This window comes from Mustela putorius, unplaced genomic scaffold (assembly GCF_011764305.1).
Source record: "Mustela putorius furo isolate JIRA1106 unplaced genomic scaffold, ASM1176430v1.1 tig00003869_pilon_pilon_pilon, whole genome shotgun sequence".
In the NCBI taxonomy this organism is placed as follows: domain Eukaryota; kingdom Metazoa; phylum Chordata; class Mammalia; order Carnivora; family Mustelidae; genus Mustela; species Mustela putorius.
In genome coordinates, this window is record NW_025422021.1 from 21,341,582 (window position 1) to 21,368,914 (window position 27,333).

Here is a 27,333-nt window from a genome sequence, read left to right on the forward strand (position 1 = left end):
TATTTTAAGTGCTATGAAAGTTATAAAATAAATAACAGATGTAGATCCTTTCCTTTATCTTCCAGCTCATTAAAATGAAAAACCTTTATGATTTTAATCATCAGGTGCTTAATATGCACTTATATTATGCCTTATACGAAGCATTATGGAGGTACAAAAGAATCAGTTAACCTGTCCTCATCCAGAAAGAGCTCACAATCTAATTGGAAAGATATACTATATATAACAGGCAAAGAACAAGAGCATATTAGTGTGCACTATAGGAAAGTAGTGTATCTGAGAGGCAAGGCTGATAAGGATGAGTAAGTACTAACTGGTAGAAACTACCATAAAATAAGTGGATATTAAAAGTTAATACAGTATTAACAATATGCAATATTCTATTCCTTTCATTTATCACTTTTTAAAAAATTATCTAAAAGCACAATCTGTTCTTAATGAAATTAGACTTAACATTCATCTATTTAAAAGTTTAAATGCACAAGTTTTTAAAAAAATAAATGCCCAAGTGTTTTTAAAAATCCTATAATAGCTTTATCCAAAGAGAAGATATCAGATCTTAGATTACCTCCAAAGAAAACTATTAACTAAATTCATGTTTTATAAGATGCAAGATAACTCACACCATAAGTGAAACACATGCTGCTAATAACAACAAAGTTTATCAGTCTGGCAACTCTAGAGTAGAGACATAACAAAGAACATAGGATCTGCTGAGCCTCTATATTGATTGTCCAGACTGTAGACTGGACAAGCAACAAGAGCTCCCAAGAGAGGTGCCTTCCTTCATACTCTGTATTTTTTTTTTAAAGATTTTATTTATTTATTTGACAGAGAGAAAGAGATCACAAGTAGACAGAGAGGCAGGGAGAGAGAGAGGGGGAAGCAGGCTCCCCGCAGAGCAGAGAGCCCGATGCGGGGCTCGATCCCAGGACCCTGAGATCATGACCTGAGCTGAAGGCAGAGGCTTAACCCACTGAGCCACCCAGGTGCCCCCATACTCTGTATTTTTAGGTTAGTTCAAGAGGAGGTTGAAAACACTTTGTTTATCTAAGCAACAGCATATATATCAAAGGAACTCTGAGCCTAGGAATACAAAGGGCAGATTCCACATACTGAGAGCCTTGGGAACAGTGCTGACAACAGCTAAAGGCCCTGTTGTCCCTCTGCAAACTAGCTCAGTGGCTAATCTGGCTTGCTGATGGGCCTCAGGGAAGAGGGAAGAGGAGAGCCCCTGTAGCCATTTAGCTAAAACTGAGGGTTTATTCGCCTTTAGTCCACCCCCTGACCCTTGGTGTTCCTCAGTTGATGGATGCCTTCTATCAATTATATTATATTTTATTTTTATTTATTTTTTATTAACATATAATGTATTATTTGCCCCAGGGGATAGGTCTGTGAATCATCAGTCTTACACAATTCACAGCACTCACCATAGCATATACCCTCTCCAATATCCATCACCCAGCCCAGCCACCCTAACCCTCCCCCTCCTGCCCCCACCAGCAACCCTCAGTTTGTCTCTTATGGTTTGTCCCTGGTCCCATCTTATTTTATTTTTCCCTCGCTTCTCCCCCAGGAACCTCCTGTCTTGCCTCTCAAATTCCTTGTGTCAGGGAGATCATATGATAATTGTCTTTCTCTGACGGACTTATTTCGATCAGCATAATACCCTCTAGCTCCATCCACATCTTTGCAAATGGCAAGATTTAATTTCTTTTGATGGCTGCATAGTATTCCATTGTAGATATATATACCACATCTTGTTTATCCACTCATCTGTTGATGGACATCTAGGTTCTTTCCATATTGTGGACACTGCTGCTATAAACATTCTATCAATTGTATTTTAAATGGTGTCTTCTTTTTTTTTTTTTTTTTAAGATTTTATTTATTTATTTATTTGTCAGAGAGAGAGAGAGCAAGCACAGGCAGACAGAATGGCAGGCAGAGGCAGAGGGAGAAGCAGGCTCCCTGCCGAACAAGGAGCCCGATGTGGGACTCGATCCCAGGACAGTGGGATCATGACCTGAGCCGAAGGCAGCCACTTAACCAACTGAACCACCCAGGCGTCCCTAAATGGTGTCTTCTGAAGGAGGCCTTAGATAAGCCAGAAAAATTCCAAAAAACAATATCCACGACACTAGTAGATTTAGATTTCCCCTGAGCCATATTTCTATAGTATATCCAACAAACGGTCTAAAACTATACATTTATAATACTATTCAGGTCAAGGAATCAATGCTAAAGTGTTCAGTGGTAAAACCCCAAGACTTCTCAATGGCATTGTCCCCTGGGGTAGCTGATTTGGGGGTCATACCCTCAGCTTCATGGATGCCTATCAAGGGAGGAGCCCTTGTGCAAAGTAATAAAAGCTTGTTTCCCTGTGTACCTGTCGATTTACAGGTACATTCTGATGCTGACACCAGAGATCATAACTGGTAAAGTCTCAAGTGCCTTTTAGATTTTGAGTCACTATTAGTACCACACTCTAAGCAGCTAAGCTAACCAGCCAGTTAAAGGCATTATAAAAGATCTCATAGTTATTGATAAAGTGTGCAGACAATGTTATATCCAGGTAGGAAGCAGGAAGGCTCTGCTGTTCACATAAGAAAACAAGTTCTACTGGATCACAGAGTGTCAGCCAGTCTGGTTCAATGCTGCATTTTGTATCCATATGGCATTTATACTTCCTGGGGATAACTGCCAGCATTCCATTAGTGAGACTCAACTATAGGTCTAAAGGGGAGAAAAGTACTACCAGGCACCCCTGATGTGGGAAATGGGTCACTGGGAGCTGAGTTGTCAGGATATGAGTGTCCCTCTTCTTCTAATAAGATAGAGTTTTACACAGTATAATTAGTAAGGACAGAATTACGGATAGCCCAAGTAAATGAGGAGTCTGGAGTAATGAGTAATTCCTGTGGCATTGTCTGGGAGTGGAATGCCCACAAGGTCCTCCGTAATTAAGTAGGTTGAGGATGACAAATACAGCATCCCAATAGCTTTGAAATAAGTGTCATTCTGTGGGATCGCTGTAGAGGACCATTCAGTACAATTTGCTAATATCTGTAAGAAAGGCGACGAGAGAGTTATTCATACTACATCCACCCTCTCACCCTCTGAGGTAGGCATCCTTATCCCCATGCCAAGTCCATCATTATCTTCAGGGGCGATCCATACAGTCTGTCCTTTTTTTCTGAAACAGTAAGTTCCACATGAAATCGGGAGGTGCCATTTTCCCACCAAAGATATCCTCCAGACAGAGTACACTGTATGGGTATAAGGACTGCAGCAAAATCTCCTGCTTATAGGGTGAGTGCACAACAAAAATTTAGAACTGTTTGGAATAAAAAGAGAATTCAAATTGCCCCTCCTGTGGGTGTTACTTGCAAGTGTCATCTACAAAACAAGAGAATATCGGCATTTGTGTCCATCCATTCTTCCGTAATATGAGCCTCCCAGACACCAGTTGAAAGGTACCAAAAAAGGAGAGGAATGTTGGGGTATAAAAACTCAGTTTCCCCAGGATGCCAAGTAGATTCTTCATCTCTGCTCTTCAACTTCAAGATGTCAGGGAACTTCACCAAAGTGTAGGGACCTTTATGTGGTATGAGGAGTGTTCAGAGTATAGGAGTGTCCAGACCAGACAGCAGTTGGAGGTAACTGTGGAGGAGTTCGTGCAGCCATCTTTTAGAATACTATTCCAGCGTTCTGTACTCTCTGTGGAGAAGAGGGAACATGGACCAGCCATTCAGTACTATGTTGGCCAGCCCATTGCTGAAAGGCAGCAACTATGAAAGGAACTTCAAATGTATGATTGTATAATTTCTGGAAACCCTACTATATAATAAATATGTCTCAGTCTTAATAGTATTATATGGTCCGCACATGGGAGAGATGTAATAACTCCTTCATATCCAGGAACACTATATACTGTTTAGTGGCTAGAGAATATCAGATACTCAAAAGCTAACAAATGCCATCAGAATATCTTTGCCAGAGTCATAGGCCCTTGTAGTACTAGTGTCAAACATCGTTGTTAAATAGCAAAATGGCATTGTTTTCAGTACCCCTACCTGAATCTATTCTTGCATAAGAAATGCAGTCTTTCACCTCCAGGTATGTAACTGTGTTGTGCAGCCTTGGCAGGCCTGGTCAGTGCATCTGGGTGTTGACAACATGCCTGGCCCACAGTTACCAAAGCTGCCATAGAGGTCACAACAAATATGTCCAACTGATACGTGGAAATGCTTGTGTGGGACTTAAATACCTCAGTATCGCCCTCGCCCCGCAAGGACGACAAGAACCCTGGTTCGGATGCATCTTCTTTCTCTTTATTTCCGCAAGTCTACACACTTCTATACGCTTATATGACCAATCAGCGAGCAGGGTACAGGAGGGAGCGAATCAGGCTGTGCACCTAAACGAACAACTTCGCTAGCAACCAATGCTGTTTACTTCCTCTTTGGGTGTTCTGCTTAGTCTCACGAGGCAATCCTAACATGGCAACTAGCCAGGCGCCATCTTTTAATGGCGGAGGCCGCCCTGGCCAGGGGCCTGCCTCCGACATCTCCCCCTTTTTTCTTTTATGGCAGGGATCGTGCCTGTCTTAGGTTGTCAGTGGCCTTACCCGTCATCAGACAGCAGATATCAATGATATCTGCGTCCTGTCTTAGGTTGGTATATTTCCCCCACCAATCTTACCCGTCATTGACTACCGATCCAGCATACTTAGCCACACTTGGGGGAATGTTCCAGCCTCGATGGCTAACAAGGCCTGCACCATGGCTTGCTGTTGCCTATGTTGCTGTTGCCTCCAAATTTGCTGTTTCCTTACTAGCAGAATCAAGCCCACTATGAGGATTATCATCAGACCAATTACGCTAGCCCATTGTTTCATAAAGGTTAACACATCTTGCAATGTTTTGATTATCTCTGGGAGGGTTGCAAGCTCACCTCTGGTGTTATTTATCCTTGTTATGCCTAGTAGCAGGTGCTGAGTATAGTTTTGGAATTCTGCGGACTAATTCCCCCGCAAATATTGGGAGAGTTGTCGGGAGACATTCTGTAAGTCACTCATATTAGTATGGGCTATGGGAGTTACACAAATTGCCGGAAAGGGTACTATACATCCCAGTCCCAATAGGGCCCCCCATATGTCCACTTGTTCTTGAACCAAATCCACTCTCTGGTTGACTAGCAGGATTCCTGCTTGCAGATGTGCATTGATCTGAGTCTATGTTTGAAGGGCAGCCGCCGTTCCTTCTGCAAGGGTGTTCACAGCTTCCGCAGTGGGTATAGTTGCAGCAAGCGAGACTGCTGCTGCCGTGGCAGCTGCTGTAGATATAGCCAATGCTATCACAACGGCGGCTGTGATACCAAAATCTCTCTTCTTTCTGGATAGCACCACCGGTAACTTGTCCTCTGGAATGGAAACTGGGATAGGAACATGGGTAGGGATACGCATAATCACAGCCAGCTTGAAGGCTGTGACATTCCAGCACTGGGAAAGATAGCAATTCTTAGTGCAATTCAACATATCATTCAGCTCGCTAGCATTTGTTACAAGGAAAAGGAATGGTGGAGAGACCCATATGGGAGTGGGCTGATAAGTAATATTATTGGGACAAGACACATTAACTGTTGTCTCAAAGGTACTAGAGTCATTTTGTTTATAAGAACAGTTGAGGAATTTGCCACCATTTAACATGGACACTGCTGAGATATCAGTACATGCTCCTAGCAAGTTACAGACCTGCCATGCATCAAAGGGAGAGGAGGGAATATGAGAGAAGAGTTAGTCACTGGTAAAGGATATAGCCATGCTTTAGCCACTGCCCACAGCTCTCTGGCTTGAGTCTGCCACAGGAGGTGTAGCATCCCCAGAGTTATCATAAGCATCTTCAGCATCATGACTGGTGTTTTAAGGCAAGGCTGCATGCACCAGCCGCTTTGGGATCCAAATTGGAGTCTCCTTTTCCTGTGGAAAAACACATACAGACCCCCTACTCCATGCTAACACTGGATCTGGTCCATTCCACTTTCCAGTGAGGGTGTCCTTCCAAAGTACTAAAGGCTTAGGGGAAGCAGTAGCATCACTTGCATGTCTGTCTGCAGCTGATTTACCCGTTTTGTCCAACGTTAAAAAATTCAAAATAAAGAGAATGGTGTTGAGCTTATCTTTAGGGGACCTGAAGGTGTCCCCTATTCCCCCTTTTTGTTTATAAAGCGCATTTTTTATTGTAAGATGCGTGCGCTCCACAACACCTTGTCCTTGTGGGTTATAGGGTATTCCATGTATCGAGTCAATGTCAGGTTGTTGTAGGAAGGCTTTAAAGGGGTGTGGGCTATAGGCTGGACCATTATCTGTCTTTAATTGGCGTGACTTTCCCCATGCCGCAAAAGCCTGTAGGCAATGGGCGATAACATCTCTGGATTTTTCCCCTCGTATGCACTGAGGCGAATATTATTCCAGAGTAGGTATCTACAGAGACATGAACACATCTTAACTTTCCAAATTCTGAAACATGTGTGACATCCATATGCCATATATGATTAGGTAACAAACCCTTAGGATTAACCCCCAAGGACGGTGCAGGTAGTAAGATCACGCAATTTCTGCAGGAGACTACTATGTCCTGTGCCTGTGCTTTTGTTATGTTAAATTTGAGGTGAAGAGTTAAAGCATCCTGTTTCTTCAAATCCTCCCCTAAATGGTCCCATTGAGTTATGTTTAGCAAGCCTTCATCTAGGAACCTTTCCCACTGTATTCAAAAAGGCCCGAGCAGTTTTTGCTTTTAGTGGAGTTCCATTGGCTTTCAGCAGGTCATCTAAAGACCCTTCCAACCACACTTTAGATACTTCAGATCCCATTATGAACACACAGACAACAGACGTGGACATTAAAGACTCACCGCTAAATCCCGGCTCTAAGGCCGCCCCGCTTCTTATTGCGGATTTGTACAAGTTAATCCCGGCTCTAAGGCCGCCCCGCCTCTTATTGCGGATTTGTACAAGTTAATCCCGGCTCTAAGGCCGCCCCGCTTCTTATTGCGGACTTGTACAAGATTTCCACCACTTTGATCGTGGTCCCTTCCCTGCTTACCTGCGGTTTCGATAAGAAAATCCTGGCTCTATGGCCGCCCCGCTTCTTGTTGCGGTCTTGTACAAGTTTCCCACCACCTTTGTCGTGGTTTTACCCCCCTTACCTGCGGACTTCTCCCTTGCAAGGTTTTTCTATTTTTACTCCCCGCTTTACCGCGGAATTCCCACTTTTGAACGTGGCTAATGTCCCCGCTTACCTGCGGACCTTTACTCCCCGCTTTCCTGCGGATTACCTTGCAAGATTCCTTTTTTTAGTTCCCGGGTGCCGGCACCATTTATCGCCCTCGCCCCGCAAGGACAACAAGAACCCTGGTTCGGATGCATCTTCTTTCTCTTTATTTCCGCAAGTCTACACACTTATATACGCTTACATGACCAATCAGCGAGCAGGGTACAGGAGGGAGCGAATCAGGCTGTGCACCTAAACGAACAACTTCGCTAGCAACCAATGCTGTTTACTTCCTCTTTGGGTGTTCTGCTTAGTCTCACGAGGCAATCCTAACATGGCAACTAGCCAGGCGCCATCTTTTAATGGCGGAGGCCGCCCTGGCCAGGGGCCTGCCTCCGATACTTCAGTATTTCCATGCCAGTATGCAATCTGATAAAGGAACAACTGGAGTTCACACAAAAGGCCCAAAGGACTTTGCAGTGAATGGGATTCTGGGCTTTGAGCCATAGGTAACAACCAACTCCCTGCTCCAATAAAGGAACTTGTTAGCCAAGGCCTTTGTGCATTCTGGAATGGTAGGTACTTGATCCCTCATTATTTAGCAAGCCCATAAATATTTGAGGCTCTTCTTTCAGCACAGTGAGAGTGATTAGCAATCCTTTGGAGGGGGACCCAGGGACAGAGCCCAGCCCTAGTCCTTCTGACAGTTGAAAGAGCCCAGATTAGGAACAGAGAAAGTCTGGCTTCTGGAGTTGAATCAAACTCATGAGGTGGAGGTGATGACAGTATTTCCACCCATAACCCCATTTCAGGAGTTGAGATGATACAGGTATGTCCCCAGGTTCTGTTCTCTAAATCCTTTCTTGAAGAGTCTAGAGACTGTGAGATCTTACCAGATGGTGGGTGGGGGTGAGGTTTAACAGCTGTAATCTCTGAAGAACAGTCCTCCCCAGGCACCTTCTTCACCTAATCTTCTGGTGAATCCCCCTCTGTGGATGACTTTTCAAGCTCATGTCTATTGGATCTTCTGTGTCTCATCTCAAAGGTCTCTTTTCCACCATCTCATTAGGTCTTTTAGGTTTTTGAGGCAGGTAACACTTCCACACTCTAGAATTATACAACATATCAACTTCTGTCTTATAAATCCTTCTCTCTATAAGCAGTACCACATGTATTTGTGTGAGGGAGTTTCTGCCAGAAGTCTAGCTATCTTCTCTTTTCTTTGTTCCTTTTTTCTTTCCATTTTGTATAAAAACATGTGCCACAAATTAGGCTCTCTCTTTCCATTTCCTCACCTGAAATGGGGCTCGTATGATCTGAAAGAACTATTTTTTTTAAAAGGTTTTATTTATCTATTTGACAGAGAGAGACAAAGCGAGAGAGGGAACACAAGCAGGGGAAATAGGAGAAGAAGTGGGCTTCCCACCAAGCAGGGAGCCTGATGTGGGGCTCAATCCCACGACCCGAGCCAAAGGCAGATACTTAAACGACTGATCCACCCAAGCGCCCCATAACTGTATCTTTTCTCACATTGCCTCTCAGATGAAGGAGTAAAGTCAAAACTATTGTCCACTTAGGTAGACCTGTTCTGATTCTATCATTTAACATCCTTTGTATGAAGATCATGTTATCAGGCCTTCTCCTCTCAAGTCCTGGGGTTTCTTATCATCATGCTAACACAGCTAGTATCTCAGAGCAGCTGCGTCCTATGTGGATCTAGTCCAGTTCACATTCAAGAGTCTCAAGAAAATCACCCCAACAGGGATCTTACCAAAGCTACCAAGCATCCAGTTTGAAAAGTGTGGCAGTACCTGTCCCAGCAGTACTAGTTAACCCATGCTCATTCTGTAACAAGGGCATTTCCTTCTCCTCCACTTGTTTTAATACCACTATTGTCCCTTCATCATGCAAACAAACAAGCCAAGCCTCTAAGGATCCTTCCAAGTGCTGCTTTTGGTGGTGCTCCTGTTGAGAACCTAGCTCTTCTTACTCTGTTTATTGCTGGATCTCCTTCTGCTGGTATTCCCACTCAGGTTCCTATAGAGCATGCCTCACAATAATTGGCTTCCTATCACAGGGGCTAGTTGCCTCATATATTATAACAGAGGGATCATGAGAGTTTGCCTCACTTTCCCTTCTACAGGGGCCGCCACCCTTTCTAGTTCACCCTCCAACTTTAAACTCTTGAAAGTCTCTAAGCTGGTAAGGAAGGAGGGATGACTGCATTTTGAGCCACTCTATCACCACTAGTCTCCCTGTTTGGTGTCCACATTAGAGCTTCTGCCATTCTTGGGCACAGCTACTGAGACCATCCTAACCCCACCAAGTGAATTACTGCTGACCCTAAGGAGATCTTCTACCCTTGTGCTCCTCTTCCAGAAATCCATGACATTAGGACTTTGCTGGACACCAACTGCTGTACAAGATGCATGGTTACAAAAACCGCTAATGACATACAAAGTGCTAACTGCAGGGAAGTTTATTAGTAAAGGCAACTTATAAGCAGAGAAGTAATAGTACACAGGATCTTCCAGTTCCAGTTGTGGTTCCATAGGACTTGGATATGTGACAAAAGCACTCCAGGAGATAAAACACTATACCCTACACCTTGCTCTGTATTGATGGGTATTGTGCGAAAGGGTAAAAAGCACTTAGTTTCTCTAACGGCAAACCCATCAAGAGACCTTCAGATCTAGGAACAGTGCTAAGGGGTATGCATACCCAGAAGCAAAGTGAGCTTCTGGCTCTAGGAGCCTGAGAACCGTGTTGCTATTAGCTAGCTAAAGGCTCTCAGCAAAGTGGAAGGAAAATGAAACAAGTTTGTTGATTCACACACACATACAAACACACACACACACACACACACACACACACACAGTGATGTGACTGTCAGTCTTCCATTTTGTATTAGGATGTGGTTACACCTTTAGGTCTAAAGTAGAAAACAAATTCCTGTTATGGATATGTGGGGGACTCTTACCTGAAGGGAGCAGGTATTATAAATCAATCATCTTTTTTTTTTTTTAATTCCTGAATCAGACTGGGAAGGAACAATTCTAGAGAGAGAAAATGTTGAGAATCTGCTTCATTTAGTCTTCTCCACAGCAATAGCCAGAAATCTCCTAGGAGCTGAGTCATGGTAACACTATTAAAATGAAAACAGCTAAGGAGCAGTGCGGGTACGCCTGAGGTTCTGCTGTATGGAATGGAAAAGTGCCTTTGAGTCCTGTGAGGAAGCCATTGCATAGAGACCTATTTTATACCAGGGTTTTCACATTTCATATGTTCTTTATCCATGTTCTACTGACAGTGTAGTCAAATTTATTTGAAAGCTATAGCATGCTTCAGCCCATCTAAAGAGAGCCAAAGGAAAAAATTTTCACTTGAACTCAGAATGAGTGGTGGACCCCTGGGTCCGCAACAACCGTTAGGTGAACCTGAGAGGGTTCGAAGTGATTTTGATAAAACTGAAGAAGACATAATCTGGTATTTTTTTTAGAATTTACTCCAGTTGACAAATGGTATTTTCTTTGTCATTATGCACTTACTTTTATTATCAGGGAAATGAATCCAGTGAACAGCTTGTTTCATCTCTTGTCTTCCTCTTCTTCAGTCCGTTTTGAAGATTTTTTTTAAAGATTTTATTATTTATTCGATAGAGAGAGAGATCCCAAGTAAGCAGAGAGGCAGGCAGAGAGAGAAGGGGAAGCAGACTCCCCACTGAGCAGAGAGCTCGATCCCAGGACCCCCAAGATCATGACCTGAGCTAAAGGCAGAGGCTTAACCCACTGAGCTACCCAGAACCCCCAAAGATGTTTATTAAAACTCATTGACACATGTCAGAGAAGTGAGGACTAGAAGGAACCAGGGGGTTGTATGAAATGAAGATAGAAAATTATTTAAAATTAAAGAATCTCTTTATACAAAATTCCTTCCAATTTTTTAAAAATAATTTTACATTTTAGTTAGAGATCTATCTTTTTATAATTAAGCAATTTGAATGTAAAAGTTAAAACAACCATGAGTAGGCTATTAAAATGTATCATCAGCTCAATCTACTTTATTATATATAAATGGGAAGTCATCTAGTCTCAAACCAGTAAAAATTGGTTGACTGGTTAGCCCATTTATTTTTGGACATATGACAGAGGTTTTTCAAGACAGTAGTTCTCAGAATAAATCAAGATCAGCTCTTAGTACTTTATTAACCAATAATTTGTATAAAGCCAGGTACATGAAAAGAATATTTGTGACTCTTTTCACGTTTGCTTAATTAAAGGTGATGAAGTGTAGGGTTTTCTTCTCAGGGCAAATGTGTGGAAGTACATAGAGATTTTTTGCTAGCTGCCTTTAAGGTTCTTCTGTCTCATTGGTTTTAAGCAATTTGACTATATGTTTTGTTGTAGTTATCTTCATATTTCTTTTCCTTGGAGTTGTATTTCTTGGATCTGTGCCTTACAGTTTTCATCAAGTTTGAAATTTTTTCAACCATTATTTTCTTAAACTTAATGTCCTTGTCTGCTAATTCTACTATCTTGTTAGTTTGGGGTCAGTTTTCACTGATTTTTCTAATTATGTGTTGTGTTTTCCTGTGTCTTTGCAAGCATTATACTTTTTTTTTTTTTTAAGATTTTATTTATTTATCAGAGAGAGAGAGGGGGAGAGAGCAAGCACAGGCAGACAGAATGGCAGGCAGAGGCAGAAGCAGGCTCCCTGCTGAGCAAGGAGCCCGATGTGGGACTCCATCCTAGGATGCTGGGATTATGACCTGAGCCGAAGGCAGCTGTTTGACCAACTGAGCCACCCAGGCATCCCAGCAAGCATTATACTTTTGATTGGATGCCTGACATTGTAAATTTTGCCTTGTTGGGTGCTAGTACTCAGAAAAAGTTTGGTCCTTTCAGTTCTTGGTTTTTAAAACGTGTTAGGCAGGACTAGGATAGTGCTCAGTTTATGGCTAATTATCCCCTAACTACTGACGCAAGATCCTCGAGTACTCTACACGACAGCTATGAATTTGGAGGTTTCCCAAGCTGGTTGGTAGGAACAGGTACTATTCCCAGCCTGTGTGAGCACCTAGCACCGTCACCTCTAATCCTTTTCAAGTGGTTCTTTCCCTGGTCTCAGATGGGTTCCTGACACATGGGCGCTGACAGGTATTCAGCTGAAACTGGAGTCCTTCCATAGGTCTGTGGAGTTCTCTTTCTAGGCAGCTCTCTCCTTTCCAGTACTCCCTTCTGAGCATTGTAGCCACTTGGCGTCTCCCTTGGACTCTCAGTTCCGTCTCCTCATCTTAGGAGTCAGCCAGCTCTGCCTGAATTTCTCCCTGTGATGTAGCCTGGAAACTGTCCTAAGGCACTAAGCTGGGCAATCACAGGGCTTGCTGCATTTGTTTTCTCTCATTGTTACCTCATGTCCAGTTTCTTACAAACTGTGGTTTCATATATTTTTGTCTATTTTTTGGTTGTTTCATGCAAGGAGGTGAATCTAGTCCCTGTGACACCTGAGTGTGTAGAATCATAAGTCTGAGGAATAAGCTTGTAATTTGGGGTAGAAATTAATATCAAGAGAAGGATGTAAGAGCTATTTCAAACATTAGTAGAAGATCAGTTAAACAAATCATGATCTATACATATAATAGAATATTATGCAGCTGATAAAGTATAGTTCTATATTTTGCCATTGAAAGCTGTAGAAGGTGAACAGTGAAAATATTAAATACATCCTTTTATTTCATCACTAAAAAATATTTATTGAATCCCCATTTTATAGCAGGCACCATGTTAGGCTTTTGGGACCCTATAATAAGCAAGGTAGACATTGTTCTACCTTTAAGTAAAGCTTACTGATTTAAATTCTAATGTGTGGGAGTGGGATTGGAATAGAAAATAAACAGATTATTGTGTCTAATGGTGAATTCTGCCTAGTATGATGATATTCTAAGGTGAATGAGATGGGGACCCTACTTTAGATAAGGTGATCAGAAAAAACCTCTGTGACAAAATGACACATAATGTGAAACACGAGGATACAGAGCCAGTCAGTAAAACAGTATTCTAGGCAGAGGGAATAGCAAGTGCAGAGACCCCAAGGAAGGAAAGAACGTAGCATGTTTGAGAAGCCTGAAAAAGGAAGAAAGGAAGAACAAGGACAAAAATGGCTAGAGGTTATAGAGGTTTTCAGGAACTAGAGCATACAATGTGGTAGGCCTTGTGTAGGGGTTTGGATTTTGTCCTAAATTGCGAAAAAGTAAAGAATAGTATCCCATTTGTGTAATAGTGTGAAATGATACTCACAAGGAATCATATAAGATTTCCAGAAGGCTCTACAGGCATGATTGGTTAATCATGGTTACCTCTCAAGAGTAGAAATAGGGACTGGGGGTGTAGGACAGAAAAGGTTTTACCATATACCTCTCATTACTGAATATTTTACCTTGAATATATATTACTTTTCAAGTCAAATAAACTAGTAGATTTATATTTTTAAGAGTTTTTATGAATTATTTTTTGGGGCGCCTGGGTGGCTCAGTGGGTTAAAGCCTCTGCCTTCGGCTCAGGTCATTATCCCAGGGTCCTGGGATTGAGCCCCGCATCGGGCTCTCTGCTCAGTGGGGAGCCTGCTTCCCTTCCTCTCTCTCTGCCTGCCTCTCTGCCTACTTGTGATCTCTGTCTGTCAAATAGATAAATAAAATCTTAAAAAAAAAAGTGTTTATGAATTATTTTTTTAAAAAATTTGTCATATTTTTGGCAAAATATGAACCAGAGGGTCACAAAGGAGAAATGCCAATAAATCTATGACAAGATAATCAGCCTTACTAGTGATCAGAAAAAAAATACAATTCAGATTTTCACCTTCCAGATATTGGAAAAGACAAAAATATCGTTAGTATTCAGTTTCACAGAGAGATAGGGAAATAGATGCTTTTGTGTAATTCTGACATTTGTGTGTATTGATTTAGACTTTCCAGAGGGCAGTTTGACAATTATATTGCAAAAACTCTGAAAGGTACCTATGTTAATATCCAGTAAGTTTTTTCTTCTAGAAATGTATCCTTAAGAAGTAAATCAGAAAAGAAGTTTTAAAGTCCAACGATACAGATATAAGATCATTCGTCGTTTACAGCACTGTTTATAATAGTGAATATTTAGATCTTATTAATAGCCATCCATAGAAGATTGATTATTTAAATTATGATATATTCCAGTTATCTATTTATTGATGCATCAGGATGTTTACGGAGTATCATCTAATAAAACATGTAGGTTAGGGGCACCTGGGTGGCTCAGTGGGTTAAGCTGCTGCCTTCGGCTCAGGTCATGATCTCAGGGTCCTGGGATCAAGTCCTGCATTGGGCTCTCTGCTCAGCAGGGAGCCTGCTTCCCTCTCTCTCTCTCTCTCTCTCTCTGCCTGCCTCTCCATCTACTTGTGATTTCTCTCTGTCAAATAAATAAATTAAATTAAAAAAAAAAACATGTAGGTTAGAATATTGTAATAAGATTTCCTTTTTTTTATACTCTATAGGCTTACGTGTATATGTGTATACATAGAGAGCTCCTAGAAGGATTTACACAAAAGTGTTAATACTAATTTCTGTTGTGCATTAGGGCTTTCAGTATTCTGACATTTTGGGGCACCTGGGTGCTCAATGAGTTGGGCCTCTGCCTTCGGCTCAGGTCATGATCTCAGGGTCCTGGGATCTGCTTGGCGGGCTTCCCCCTCTCTCTGCCTGCCTCTCTGCCTACTTGTGATCTCTGTCAGATAAATGGATAAATCTTAAAAAAAAAAAAATCTGACATTTTAAAATTTTGTGATGATTAATTATAAAATAATTTTCCAGTGAGCAAAAAATCTAGCCTTTATATAAAAAAGGAAAAATGCAGAATATTACTAATCTAGAAAAGTTTATATATTTATGCATATAACTTGATAAACAGTAATAAAATACAATTAAAGTATTGGTTGGATCTGAAGAAACTGATCTTTTTCATGCTTTTCACTTTTATAGGACTAGATGAAATTGCAAAAGAAAGAGAAAAACTGAAAAAGGCAGAAAGTATCCAGATCAAAGAAGAAATATTTGAGACGTCTGAAGATACTTTAAATTGTTCAAATCCAGATCATTGTGAGCAAAAGGAAGATCCTAAAGAAAAAGATAACACAAATCTGTTTCTTCAGAAACCTGGCTCTTTTTCAAAATTAAGCAAGCTTTTAGAAGTAGCTAAGATGCCTCCTGAGTCAGATGTAATGACCCCCAAACCAAATAATAGTGCAAATGGGTGTACATTGTCTTATCAAAACAGTGGAAAACATTCCTTGGGCAGCGTTCAATCAACAGCAACCCAAAGCAACATGGAAAAGACAGACGCTAATAATCTGTTCAGTCCTGGTTCAAGTGGTCCAGGGAAGTTCTACAGTCCTCTACCCAATGACCAGTTGTTAAAAACACTGACGGAGAAGAACAGACAGTGGTTCAGCCTTCTGCCAAGAACCCCTTGCGATGACACTTCACTTACGCATGCTGACATACCAGCTGCTTCTGTAGTGACTCCTCAGTCTCAGCCACCATCCACATCCCCCTCACCTGCCCCCGCCCCCCTCCTGGGATCATCTTCTGCTCAGAATCCCGTGGGCCTCAATCCATTTGCTGTATCACCCCTTCAGGTTTGTATTGCTCATTGTAACTCACTTCTGTGTTGCCTTATTTAATCTTTGACCCCATGAAGATTCTTGTTCCAGGGGATCAGCTGGATGTTTGTATTACCCCTGCCACAGTTTGAGAACTGGAAAGAGTCACAATTGCTATTACCAAGCTTCATTACAACGACTGTGCCTTTCCTAGTCTAAGGCAAAGGCTTCTTGAATTACCTTTATTTTTTTTTCAGAATTTAAAAAATTTCAGATGCTAAACATTTTTCCTAACTTTTTAGATTGTTCTTCTTTTAAAATATTTTGGTGTTTTTATAGATGAAAAGTGGAGTATCTATGATGGGACTCCAGTTCTGTGGATGGCCCACTGGCGTGCTTGCTTCTAATATTCCGTTTACATCACCTGTACCTAGTCTGGGATCAGGATTGGGATTATCTGAAGGAAATGGTAATTCATTCTTGACTCCCAATGTTGCTTCAAGTAAAAGTGAATCTCCGGTGCCACAGATTGAAAAAGTCTCCTCAACTCAGCCTGCGGCTGTTGAAGTAGCAAAACCGGTAGATTTTCCTAGTCCAAAACCTATTCCAGAAGGTAGGTACAATGAGACAGTTTTTAGCCACTTACTTTATTTCATTGTTAGTAGAGTCTTATAACTGAGTCTTCGATGGTTATATATGTAGTTATAAATCTGCTGATTTGTTTTGTGCCATTAATTCATATTCAAGATATTTGTAAAAGATGTACATATTTATCTTGACTTAGAAATGCAATTTGGTTGGTGGAGAATTATTGACCCAGAGGACCTAAAAGCTTTGCTTAAAGTGCTACATCTCAGAGGAATAAGAGAAAAGGCATTACAGAAACAAATTCAGAAACATTTGGATTACATTACTCAAGCCTGCATCAAGAATAAGGATGGTATGTACCTAAAAGAGATTGCTGCTCTCTTGCTTACTTACGAAAATTAATTCTTTTATCTTAAAATGTATTTTAGTATGTTTTAATTTATTTCTGATAGGCATTTGTTTTTCTATCTTGCTCAAAAATAGTAACTATTTACATTTCTTAAATTGGCATTACTTTCTTATGTTTATTTTACAACATACAGATGTATTGCGTTCTTAAAAAAGAATAGTCCTAGGATGCCTGGTTAAGTTGGTTAAGCAACTGCCTTTGGCTCAGGTTATGATAGATTGGCCTCAAATTGGGCTCCTTGTTCAGCAGGGAGTCTGCTTCTCCCTCTCTCTCTGCCTGTCGCTCCCCATGCTTGTGCTCACTCTTTCTCTCTCTCTCTGTCAAATAAATAAAAATAAAATCTTAAGAAAAAAAGAATATTCCTACTTTTTAAAAGTAAGCTGCCTGCATATGCACAAGTGCACTTGTGTCTGTTAAGTTACATGCATATGTTACCCCTGGACTTTTATTTACTTTTTGAAAGAAATCACTGGGGAATAGAGTAGATTTTAAAATTAATTTCTTTTCAAATGTAGTTGCTATTATTGAATTAAATGAGAACGAAGAAAACCAGGTAACTCGAGATATTGTGGAGAACTGGTCAGTAGAAGATCAAGCAATGGAAATGGATTTGAGTATTCTTCAACAGGTGGAAGATCTAGAAAGGAGAGTTGCATCAGCAAGTTTGCAAGTGAAGGTAAAATTGACTTGGAATAAAATCTGTTTTTAGGATAATGGAAGGTAACTAATGTTTATACATGCCTGACATTTGCCCGTTCCTATGTTAAATGTCTTTATTTTATCTCATTTAATCCTTATCATGATCCTGAATTAATTTTCCCATCTTACAGGTAAGGAACAAGTCTCAGAGTAAGTAACCTGCCAGTGGTCTTATAGTGAGTGGCTAAATGTGGGTTCAGATCAAATCAGTCTAACTCCAGTACCCATGTTCTTTTTACTAAATCTTGCTGCCTTCTTAATGACAATAGAAACTGTCATTTCTGGTATGCAGTTCTTTACCACAAGCAGAGTTTCACAGTTTCACCATGATAATAGAATACTCTATTAAATTCCTACTACCATGTTTTGTTTAGGTCTGGGAAGCACCTCTATAATAAGCCGTGTCGTGTGTCAGATATTTACTCTATATAATTTAAAATTGGGGGGACGCCTGGGTGGCTCAGTTGGTTGGGCAGCTGCCTTCGGCTCAGGTCATGATCCCAGCACCCTGGGATCGAGTCCCACATCGGGCTCCTTGCTCAGCAGGGAGCCTGCTTCTCCCTCTGCCTCTGCCTGCCTCTCTGTCTGCCTGTGCTCACTCGCTCTCTCTCCCTCTATCTCTGACAAGTAAATAAATAAAATCTTTAAAAAATAAATAAATAAATAAATAAATAAATAAATAAAATTGGGGAATATAGATATATCTGAATATGTGTTATATTATGATACATACATACACCTACATATATATGTAAATTTTTAATATATGTGTTTATCTCCTGGGCATTACCATTGTCACAAACAATGATCAGAACTGGCTTCCAATGGAAAGGCAAAAGAAAGGAAAGCTTTAGCTTTGTGCAAGACTTTTTGGTTTTGTAAATAGGAGTATAAAGTCTTCTCAATTGATAATAAGGTGACATCTCTGAGAATAAATGGACTGATGGTAAATAAGCATGAGACAAATACCTGAAAAGGTTTAGAAAATGTAGTTTCAATGTAATTTGATGAGATATTTCACATTTATCCAGAATGAGAAACTTATAATACTACCCTATCCAATGATTAAAATACTTCTTCAAAATTATTTTAATGCTGGCATTTGGAAATTTTCAGGAATCTCCAAAAATTATAATTTTCCAGGGCTAATAAAATATCCATTTCTTGCCACAAACATAATTACCAACCTTGGGAAGTTTATATGCTGAAACTATTGTACTAGGCAACTATACAAATCCTTTTCCTGGTGCAATATAAAAATGCCTCATTTATCTGGCATCTTCAACAAGTGAACTCTTCTACACAAATTAATTTTCTGGAAAAATAATAATTATTCCATTTAGTGCTACAATTTCTTGACATGTTTGTTGGATCACTTATGTTATATATTACACTGCCTTCTTAAAATTGAGAATAATGAGTTTGATTTAAATTCTCTTGGTGACACAGTATCTCCAGTATGAAGACCAATGATTCCTGAGGGAATCATTTTGCCCCTTTGTTAAATGATCCTAGTGTGCTTTGCTTTTTGAACTATGACATCTGCTTTCTATAGTCTGTTTTCTTTCATGATCAGTTGTTACTATTTGCTGATTTTAATTTAATTGGTTCTACTAGCCCTATTTTCCTCCAACTTCCTTCCTCCTCTCCCCCATCTAACCTGCCAAGTCTGGTTGGCTATTGGTTGGAAAAGCGTATCATCACACTTTTCAAGTTATGTGTAAAGTCAGAGCATGGGCATGAAACATCTTTCTGGAAATAATATTCAAATTTTGGTGAATGACTTTATCATATTACCAGCTGCTTAGAAATTTTTGGCTGTGTTCTCAGAAGCTAAGTGGAATTTTTTTTTTAAGTGGTATGTAGTATCCATTCAAACTATAAGAATGAAGCCATTTGACCTGAGTTATACCTAATGCACTTAAGCATACTACTTATAACTTCATACTTATCTCCTAAATATAAATGTTCTACTGAATTAATGAGAAAGAATTGATCCCAATATACAAAACAAAATAATTATCACTAAAGAGACTTAATAAAAAGCATAATGGTCATTTTGTTTCTTATTTATTAAGTACTTATTCCATATCAGTCAGTGGACATCACAAAACTGGATACAAGGTGGTTTCTGGCTCAGAAAGCTTGTTATATGATATGGAGAAAAGACATGGGTGCATCTCTGTAGACTCTAGTAACTGATCACAGACAAGTACAGAATTATGCATGAAAAAGAATACAGTACTTCTGGTGAGGAGATAGGAGAAAGATCAGGGAAGATTTCATGGAGAAGTCAAGATGAGAGATGAGAAGATGACAAAGGCTTTGACAGAGAACAGAGAATGCCATACGAGAAAAAGCAAATAGCATGAGTGGAGCACCAGGAACAGGGAGCCCAAACATGGAATTTGTCTGCGGTGTAGGGTACATAAATGGGAATGTGCGAGAAAGAAGTAGATTCAGTTACTTGAATGTCGTGATAAAAACATGGACTTTGTGGGCTCCTGGGTGGCTCAGTGGGTTAAGCCGCTGCCTTCGGCTCGGGTCATGATCTCAGAGTCCTGGGATCGAGTCCCGCATCGGGCTCTCTGCTCAGCAGGGAGCCTGCTTCCCGCGTGCGCTCTCTCTCTCTCTCTCTCTCTGCCAGTCTCTCTACCTACCTGTGATCTCTCTCTGTCAAATAAATAAATAAAATCTTAAAAAAAAAAAAAACAACAAAAAAAAACATGGACTTTGTTAAGGAATAGGGAATCTTGGAAGGATTTAGAGCTAAAGGATTGATATAAGCAAGCTGAGTTGTAGGATCATTTATTTATTCAATCAACATTTATGGATGTGTATATATATATATATATATAGAGAGAGAGAGAGAGAGAGAGAGAGATCTGTTTGCCCTATCTGCTGGAGATAAAATGACTAAAAGCAGACATGGCCCCTGCCCTCTTGGAATTTAGAGGTAGAAAAATGTTCATCACATAATCATGTGTAAACTTGTGACTACCACAAGGACATGGAGTATCATGTGGTTCTATGAGAACCTGTAACAGGGAGATTTAACCTCCAAAAGGAGGTTAAGGATGGATTTCCTGAGGAAGTAAATTTTAATACGAGAGCTACAGAATGAGTAGAGTTAAGAAGGTGTAGAGGAACAGGGGAAAAGCCATACAGACAAATGTAACAGCTTAGACAAAGCTCCTGTGGCTGAAGGAAAAATGGTAAGTACAGAAGAGTGATGGAAGAAGTGAAAATGGAAAAGAAGAACAAAGTTCAGAGACTACCGAGAATTTTCCATTTAAGTGGTCCCATGAAATAAGTATTTATTCATTCTCAAGTCCTTTAGAATACTTTGCTGATTTTCATTATATCTTTCATAATATCAAAGTTATTAAATTTTCTTCTTCAAACTTTTAACTGTTTCTTTTAATTTTCTATTCTTGTTTCTACCTAGCATTAGGAAACACAAGGTAAAAACTTCCAGTAAAGATCCTTGAGATCTGCTGGTGTCTGCTGCTGTATTTTAAGTACAGGTAATTCACCCATCAGGCATTTTAAGAGGAAACCATAATAACATCATTCTCTTGATATATAGGGTTGGATGTGTCCAGAGCCTGCATCAGAAAGGGAGGACTTGGTATATTTTGAACATAAGTCATTTTCTAAATTGTGCAAGGAGCATGATGGAGAATTTACTGGCGAAGAAGAAAGCAGTGCACATGCACTAGAACGGAAGAGTGACAACCCCCTAGATATAGCTGTAACCAGGCTGGCTGATTTGGAGCGGAACATTGAGAGAAGGTATCTGAAGAGCCCCTTAAGTACCACCATTCAGATCAAACTGGATAATGTGGGCACAGTTACTGTCCCTGCTCCTGCACCATCCATTAGTGGTGATGGTGACGGGTAGGTTATTGAGATTAACTTGAAAAATTATTGTGCTTCTTTGCTAATTGGAGCCTATTTTCTATTGCCTGTTATCTATGTATCTTCTTGTATGTCTGTGATCCATATGGATCATGCTATTTGCATGGTGCTTTGTAAAAACATTTTTTTTGTTGTTATGTGCGTTGATAATCCTGCAAAGTGATCTTACATTTACCTGGTTGTGACTAAGCTTTGAGGCACGTAGCCACAGTCTGTGCACTACATCAAATTTAGTTGCTTAAACCTTATTCTTATTGGCTGTTCCATGTTTTTGTCATTGCTTGGCTTTCAGTGTGATGATTGTTTCACATTCGGTGACCATAAATGTGGATATGACCTACTTAATTTTTCTATATTTCAATGCAGAATTGAAGAGGATATTGCTCCAGGGCTCAGGGTATGGAGAAGGGCATTATCAGAAGCTCGCAGTGCTGCACAGGTAGCTCTGTGCATTCAGCAGTTACAGAAATCAATAGCATGGGAAAAATCAATTATGAAAGTTGTAAGTGTTTTCATTTAAGAAATACTCTAACTAATTTACTTTGTCCTGTTTTTCCCAACCTCTAAATCTTTCTTAATTAATACATTACTTATTGTCAAAATAATGTATGCTTTGCTTGACAGTTTAATTCTTAAATACTGTTTCAGTTTGATATTTTTCTTCTTATTTTGAGCTTTTTGAAGGAAACTACCAAGTATATTATCTCTTCTTTTTAAAAGTCTTGATTCTCATTTCGTGGAATATTGTTTATAACTCTGACTAAAGTTGTTTTCTATATTCTGTTAACATAATAGTTGTTCACCTAAATATTTTGAAGACCCTTTTACTCCTGTAAACATTCAGTTGCTAACATTATCTGCTATGGACATTAACTGCGTTCTTAAAATGTCTTTATATTTCTTTCAGATTTCTTTTTTTTAATGCTAAGAAATAGATGAGTAAATACAAAATAAGCAGAGAGCTCTTAGTTTGTGTACTTGATAATCATGCATGTCATCAGAAGTAGCTAACATGAAGAATAGGGTTTTTTTTTTTTAATTCTAACAATTAAAACTGGTTTTTCGCCTTATTTGCTTAAGCTCAAGTGGTTATCATCGTGTATATAAAGGTAGAAGGTACCTTTACCTTGTACCAGGCATCAAATACTATGTATTCCAAATAAAAGCTATAGTCCATGTAGCTTCCAGAGAGATGCTCATTTTAAATCATGTTCATGTCCCTCTTGCCTCTTATATATCAGATATAAAAATATTTATTATATGTGAACCTTTATAAATTACTTTGACATTTGCTTTTGAGTTACAGATTAGCTGTAAAATCCAAACATTTGAGATTTGTTTTTATGAATGACTAAGAGTAAAATTCCTTTCCTTAAAATAGTCATTGCCCAAAGAAAAGAAGTGATCCTTAAATATTTTTAACATTCTTTGCTTTATTTTTACCTCTAAGTTTAGACTACTCCACGCCTTACTCATTCTTAAAAATAAATTTGATTTCTTTTGTGGTTTTTCCCTTCTTCATATAAAATATCTTTGGAATAATGAACATGCAGTTTTCACAGTCTGCTCAAATTTAGGTCTTTTCCAATCCACATTACAAGTTACCATAAGATTGAAGGTACGTTCTGTTCATTTGGTAGCATTTTTACCAGGTAAAAAGAATTTTTCTTCTAAAAGTTATGATTAAAACCAGTTTTAAGGCCCCCTTGGAGAAATATACTTGGTGATATTACTAGACTGTAATGATCCTAAGATACAGAATTCTATATCAGAATGAAATTGGAACAGTTCTTGTTCTCATATACACCAAAATAGTCGTCATGATAGGGTCAGTTTTGTTATAACCTGTATATAGAAACCCAAAATTTGTTCCAAAATCTGCCTTTATATTAGTATTCTTGCTTTCTGCAATCAAAAACTTTATTTCATTTCTGACAAATTCATAAGTCTTTTTCATGTTATTAATACACATTTATCACTATTTAACTCCATCTCTTACAATTTTCATTTTTTAATATTTAATAGTACATTATTTGCTATGAAACTATCTTGAAAAGAAGGCATAGTTTCATAATCAAAGATTAATGAGCACTTTTTAACCTTTAGCTAGAAATGTAATTGTGCCTAAAATAATCCTCATAACAAGTCCTAACAGAATGTTAAAGTATTCAATGCCTTTAGAAATACCCTCTTTGCCAGAGACCAGGCTTATCATGGACAGAAAAAGCTGTCTTAATTTGCCTCCTGATAATTCTCTGCCCACAGCATGCTTTATTTTGTTGTTAATGTTAAACATAGGCAATATCCACTGTTTTATGCTCTACACTTGCTCTAACATGTTACAAGCTATTGCTGTGACTCTTTGAAAGTGTTATAAGCTTGATACCTGTCACCCTTTTTTAATACCCTTTTTTAATAAGTATCAGAAAAGAATTTTACTTTTAAATCATAAATGTGAGATGTCAGAGAGACTTTGTAGTAATTCTAGTTATCTGTTATAAAAAGTAGAATTTATTTACTGCTCATGAAACTAATTTTAACTTTTATTGGCAGGGATTTAATTATAACCTTCTAAATGTTATTTCTCAATATTTTTACAATTGAAGTTATAAAGATATAACTTAAATTTGGAGAAATAATACCATGTTAAAGTACTTAGTGATGTGGTATTAGGAAGGATCAGAAAATACTTACTGTTAGGGGCGCCATGATCCCAGGGTCCTAGGATCGAGCCCCGCATCAGGCTCTCTGCTCAGCTGGGAGCCTGCTTCCTCCTTTCTCTCTGCCTGCCTCTCTGCCTACTTGTGATCTCTCTCTGTCAAATAAATAAAATCTTTAAAAAAAATAAAAAGAAAATACTTACTGTTAGAATGGCAGACTCTGCTGCTTTTGCTCTTAGTACACACAACAGTTTTAGTATTATGTATATTACATACACTTGATAGATACTTAAGCTGAATAGTGTGTATCTGCCATTTTGATAAGATTTTTAAGCTGCCATTGATGTACATATTGAGTTATATAAGACTATTTTAGACTTTCCCAGATTAAGATTTAATGTTGTATTGAAAGTTTTAACAATTAAGTTTGAAAAGTTAAGCTATTTTGTTTTTAAGTGTCTAAATATATAACTTTCAATTAGTGTAAGTGGTTTACAGTTTAAATGTTTTGCTTTTTCAAAATATTGATTACAAGTCATTTTCTACTGTGACAGTATAAGCTAAATGTCAACACAGGGTTAGTATCGACCATTTTTTAAAGCTTTCTTCAAAGTTTTTCTTTTCTAACTTTGCTTCTTTCCTTTTGTGAAACTGGTTATGCAGAGTATGTATGCATGGGGGGAGGGGAATCTCCTTACAGATTTTAAAGTTCTTAATGGTATTAGAAAATCTTTCACAGAGAAGAAATAATTTTATTTTTAGCTCTACAAAATCAGTTATGACTAAATTCTTTGATTTAATTTATTATTACCAGTTTTTTTCTCCTTCGAAATCATTTTGTAGGATTCATTTTCTGCACTTGTGACACTTGTTTTATTTAGGTTGAATTCTAAAAAGTTTTTTTGGTTTGGACACTTTTTTTTAAATCAGTCTCAAAAAGTAGATGGATAATTTAGCCAAAATATAGTGTCATCTTTTTACTGTTATATATAATTTTGATACTAACACAAGTTTCCTAATTTTGATCTTAAAAATTACTCTAACTCTTACTTATTTCTTTCTCAGGATATCATGAGGATGCTAAGATAAGCAAAAGATGAAATGCTTTAAAAAATTAAAACACCGTGTATTAAAGCTACTCATTGCTTTATGTGCTCTAATGTCACGTTAATGATTTCATATGTTAATGTGTACATGCTTCTGAAGTGTGTGCAGGCATTCAACCTCTAGCTTTGTTCTTTGCAGTCTACCTGAAATGTGCATTTTCCCCAATTGAACTGCTCACCCCGTCATGTGGTCCATATCTGTGTAATGAGAGATACATAGATGTGTACGGCTACTGTATATTTGTTAGCAAGCGGAATGTTTGTTACTAATATAAATGAATTACGGTGTGTTTAATATCCCAGTAACTAGTCTTCACAGCAGCGAGCTAATTTTAAATGATTTCTCCTATATTATAGTACTGCCAGATCTGTCGAAAGGGAGATAATGAAGAGCTGCTTCTCCTTTGCGACGGCTGTGACAAAGGCTGTCACACATACTGCCATAGACCCAAAATCACCACTATTCCAGATGGGGACTGGTTTTGTCCGGCTTGCATCGCTAAGGTGAGACTGAGCTAACACTAAACTTTCTAATTGCCAGCTCAAAATGCAGAGCTATATGGGAATTTTTTTTAAGAGATGTAATTCACAGGCAATAAAAATCCCCTTTTTAAAGTGTACAACTCAGTGGTTTTCCAAGTTGTACAACCATCACCACTATTAAATTACACAACAAATTTTTCATGACCCCTACAGAGAGTCTTTGTACCATTATCTATCATTCCCCATTCCCCGTCTCCCCTTAGCCTCTGACAACCATTAGTCTTCTTTCTGTCTCAATGGATTTACCTATTCCAGTTGTTATATATAAATCATATCATACAATATGCTGCCTTTTTACAATATGCTGCCTTCTGTGTTAGACCTCTTTCACCTAGCACAATATTTCTGGGTTCATTCATGTTCTAGCATGTATTAGTCCTTCCTTTTTATAGTCAAATGATATTCCATTCTTTCAATGTAACATATTTTGTTTATCCATTCTTCCATTGATAGACATTTGAGTTGTTTCCATATTTTGGGTATTATGAATAATGCTGCTGAGAAACATTCATACATAAGTTTTTGTATGAATAAATGTTTTCACTCATCTTGGGTATATACCTAGGAATTAAACTGCTAGACAAATGGTAATAATTGTATGTATTTTAAGTCACTTTCTGGTCACTTTTAAATGAGAAACCTGTGGAAACTCATAATGATTGATTAAAGAGAAGCAATATGATCATAGCATTAGAAAGTAAGGAGTAAGAAGTGTGAAAGGATCAGCATGTGTTGAGGGCCAGAGTCTTTGTTAGGTGTTCCCTAAGTTAGTCACTCCCTTCCATGTTTAATCTCTTGGCCAATAACTTCCATTAATTATTACCAGTAACTGCCATGTCTCCATGAACTAAATTCTAAACATCCATCTATTCACTCTCTCTTTTCTTTTGGTCTACCCCCTTTCACACTCTAACTCCAACAATTCTTTGAACTCTAGTCCCTTTATCTGAAGACTTTCTCACTGTCCCTCTCGCCTTGCATGTCCTCTCTTTTCTCTAACCTTGCTTGTAATGTGTCAACATTTCATTGTCATAATCCTTGCATTCACCTTTATCCCCTTTGCCTCTCTCTCACTTGGGAAAACCATCATTCTGATTAATCCAACTCTTGACTTCCCAGCATCTATACTTTTATATCTGAATGTGGTTGGAGAAAATAGCCAGCCCTTTAAATCTGAGGCATTAAGATGGTCTTTTATGGTCCTGATAACTTACCTCCAACTCTGTCTCCATCCTTATTCTCAGCCGATGACCTTACTCCCATTTCCCTGTGATAATAGAAGGCACCAGAAGAAAATATTATACAAATTTGCCACCACATACACCATCCTTCCTGTGTCTGTGCTCACATACTCGACCTTCCCTCCTATGAACTGCTAGTGGCTCTTACAAACTCAGCTCCCAGACTTATGCGTCAGAACCCACCCCTCTCACCTTCTTAGGAGTGTGATTCCAAGAGTTCTCTTTTCTGCACCATCTGTGTTTCCTTCCCCCCTGGGTTCTT

General features: G+C 39.0%; 1 protein-coding gene and 1 long non-coding RNA gene across 23 annotated transcripts in view; one reads left to right on the forward strand and one right to left on the reverse strand.

The window, feature by feature from the left end:
* The window catches only part of BAZ2B (bromodomain adjacent to zinc finger domain 2B), a 316,560-nt gene that overhangs the window by 277,604 nt on the left and 11,623 nt on the right, over nucleotides 1-27,333 (forward strand). For 16 of the 22 annotated variants that reach the window (XM_045066575.1, XM_045066581.1, XM_045066582.1 and 13 more), the window contains 7 exons: nucleotides 15,285-15,940; nucleotides 16,244-16,517; nucleotides 16,689-16,844; nucleotides 17,417-17,577; nucleotides 21,190-21,500; nucleotides 21,888-22,023; nucleotides 25,645-25,791. In XM_045066575.1, coding sequence (XP_044922510.1) covers nucleotides 15,285-15,940; nucleotides 16,244-16,517; nucleotides 16,689-16,844; nucleotides 17,417-17,577; nucleotides 21,190-21,500; nucleotides 21,888-22,023; nucleotides 25,645-25,791 — 1,841 coding nt within the window. The remainder of the gene's footprint in view (nucleotides 1-15,284; nucleotides 15,941-16,243; nucleotides 16,518-16,688; nucleotides 16,845-17,416; nucleotides 17,578-21,189; nucleotides 21,501-21,887; nucleotides 22,024-25,644; nucleotides 25,792-27,333) is intronic. The other 6 variants (XM_045066584.1, XM_045066587.1, XM_045066592.1 and 3 more) reach the window with 2 other exon arrangements.
* Nucleotides 7,565-27,333, reverse strand: part of LOC106004974 — a 41,871-nt gene continuing 22,102 nt past the window's right edge. Inside the window, exons 3-4 of the long non-coding RNA XR_001178099.2 lie at nucleotides 27,045-27,097; nucleotides 7,565-8,383 (exon numbers count right to left, since the gene is read on the reverse strand). This is a non-coding gene — a long non-coding RNA (uncharacterized LOC106004974). The remainder of the gene's footprint in view (nucleotides 8,384-27,044; nucleotides 27,098-27,333) is intronic.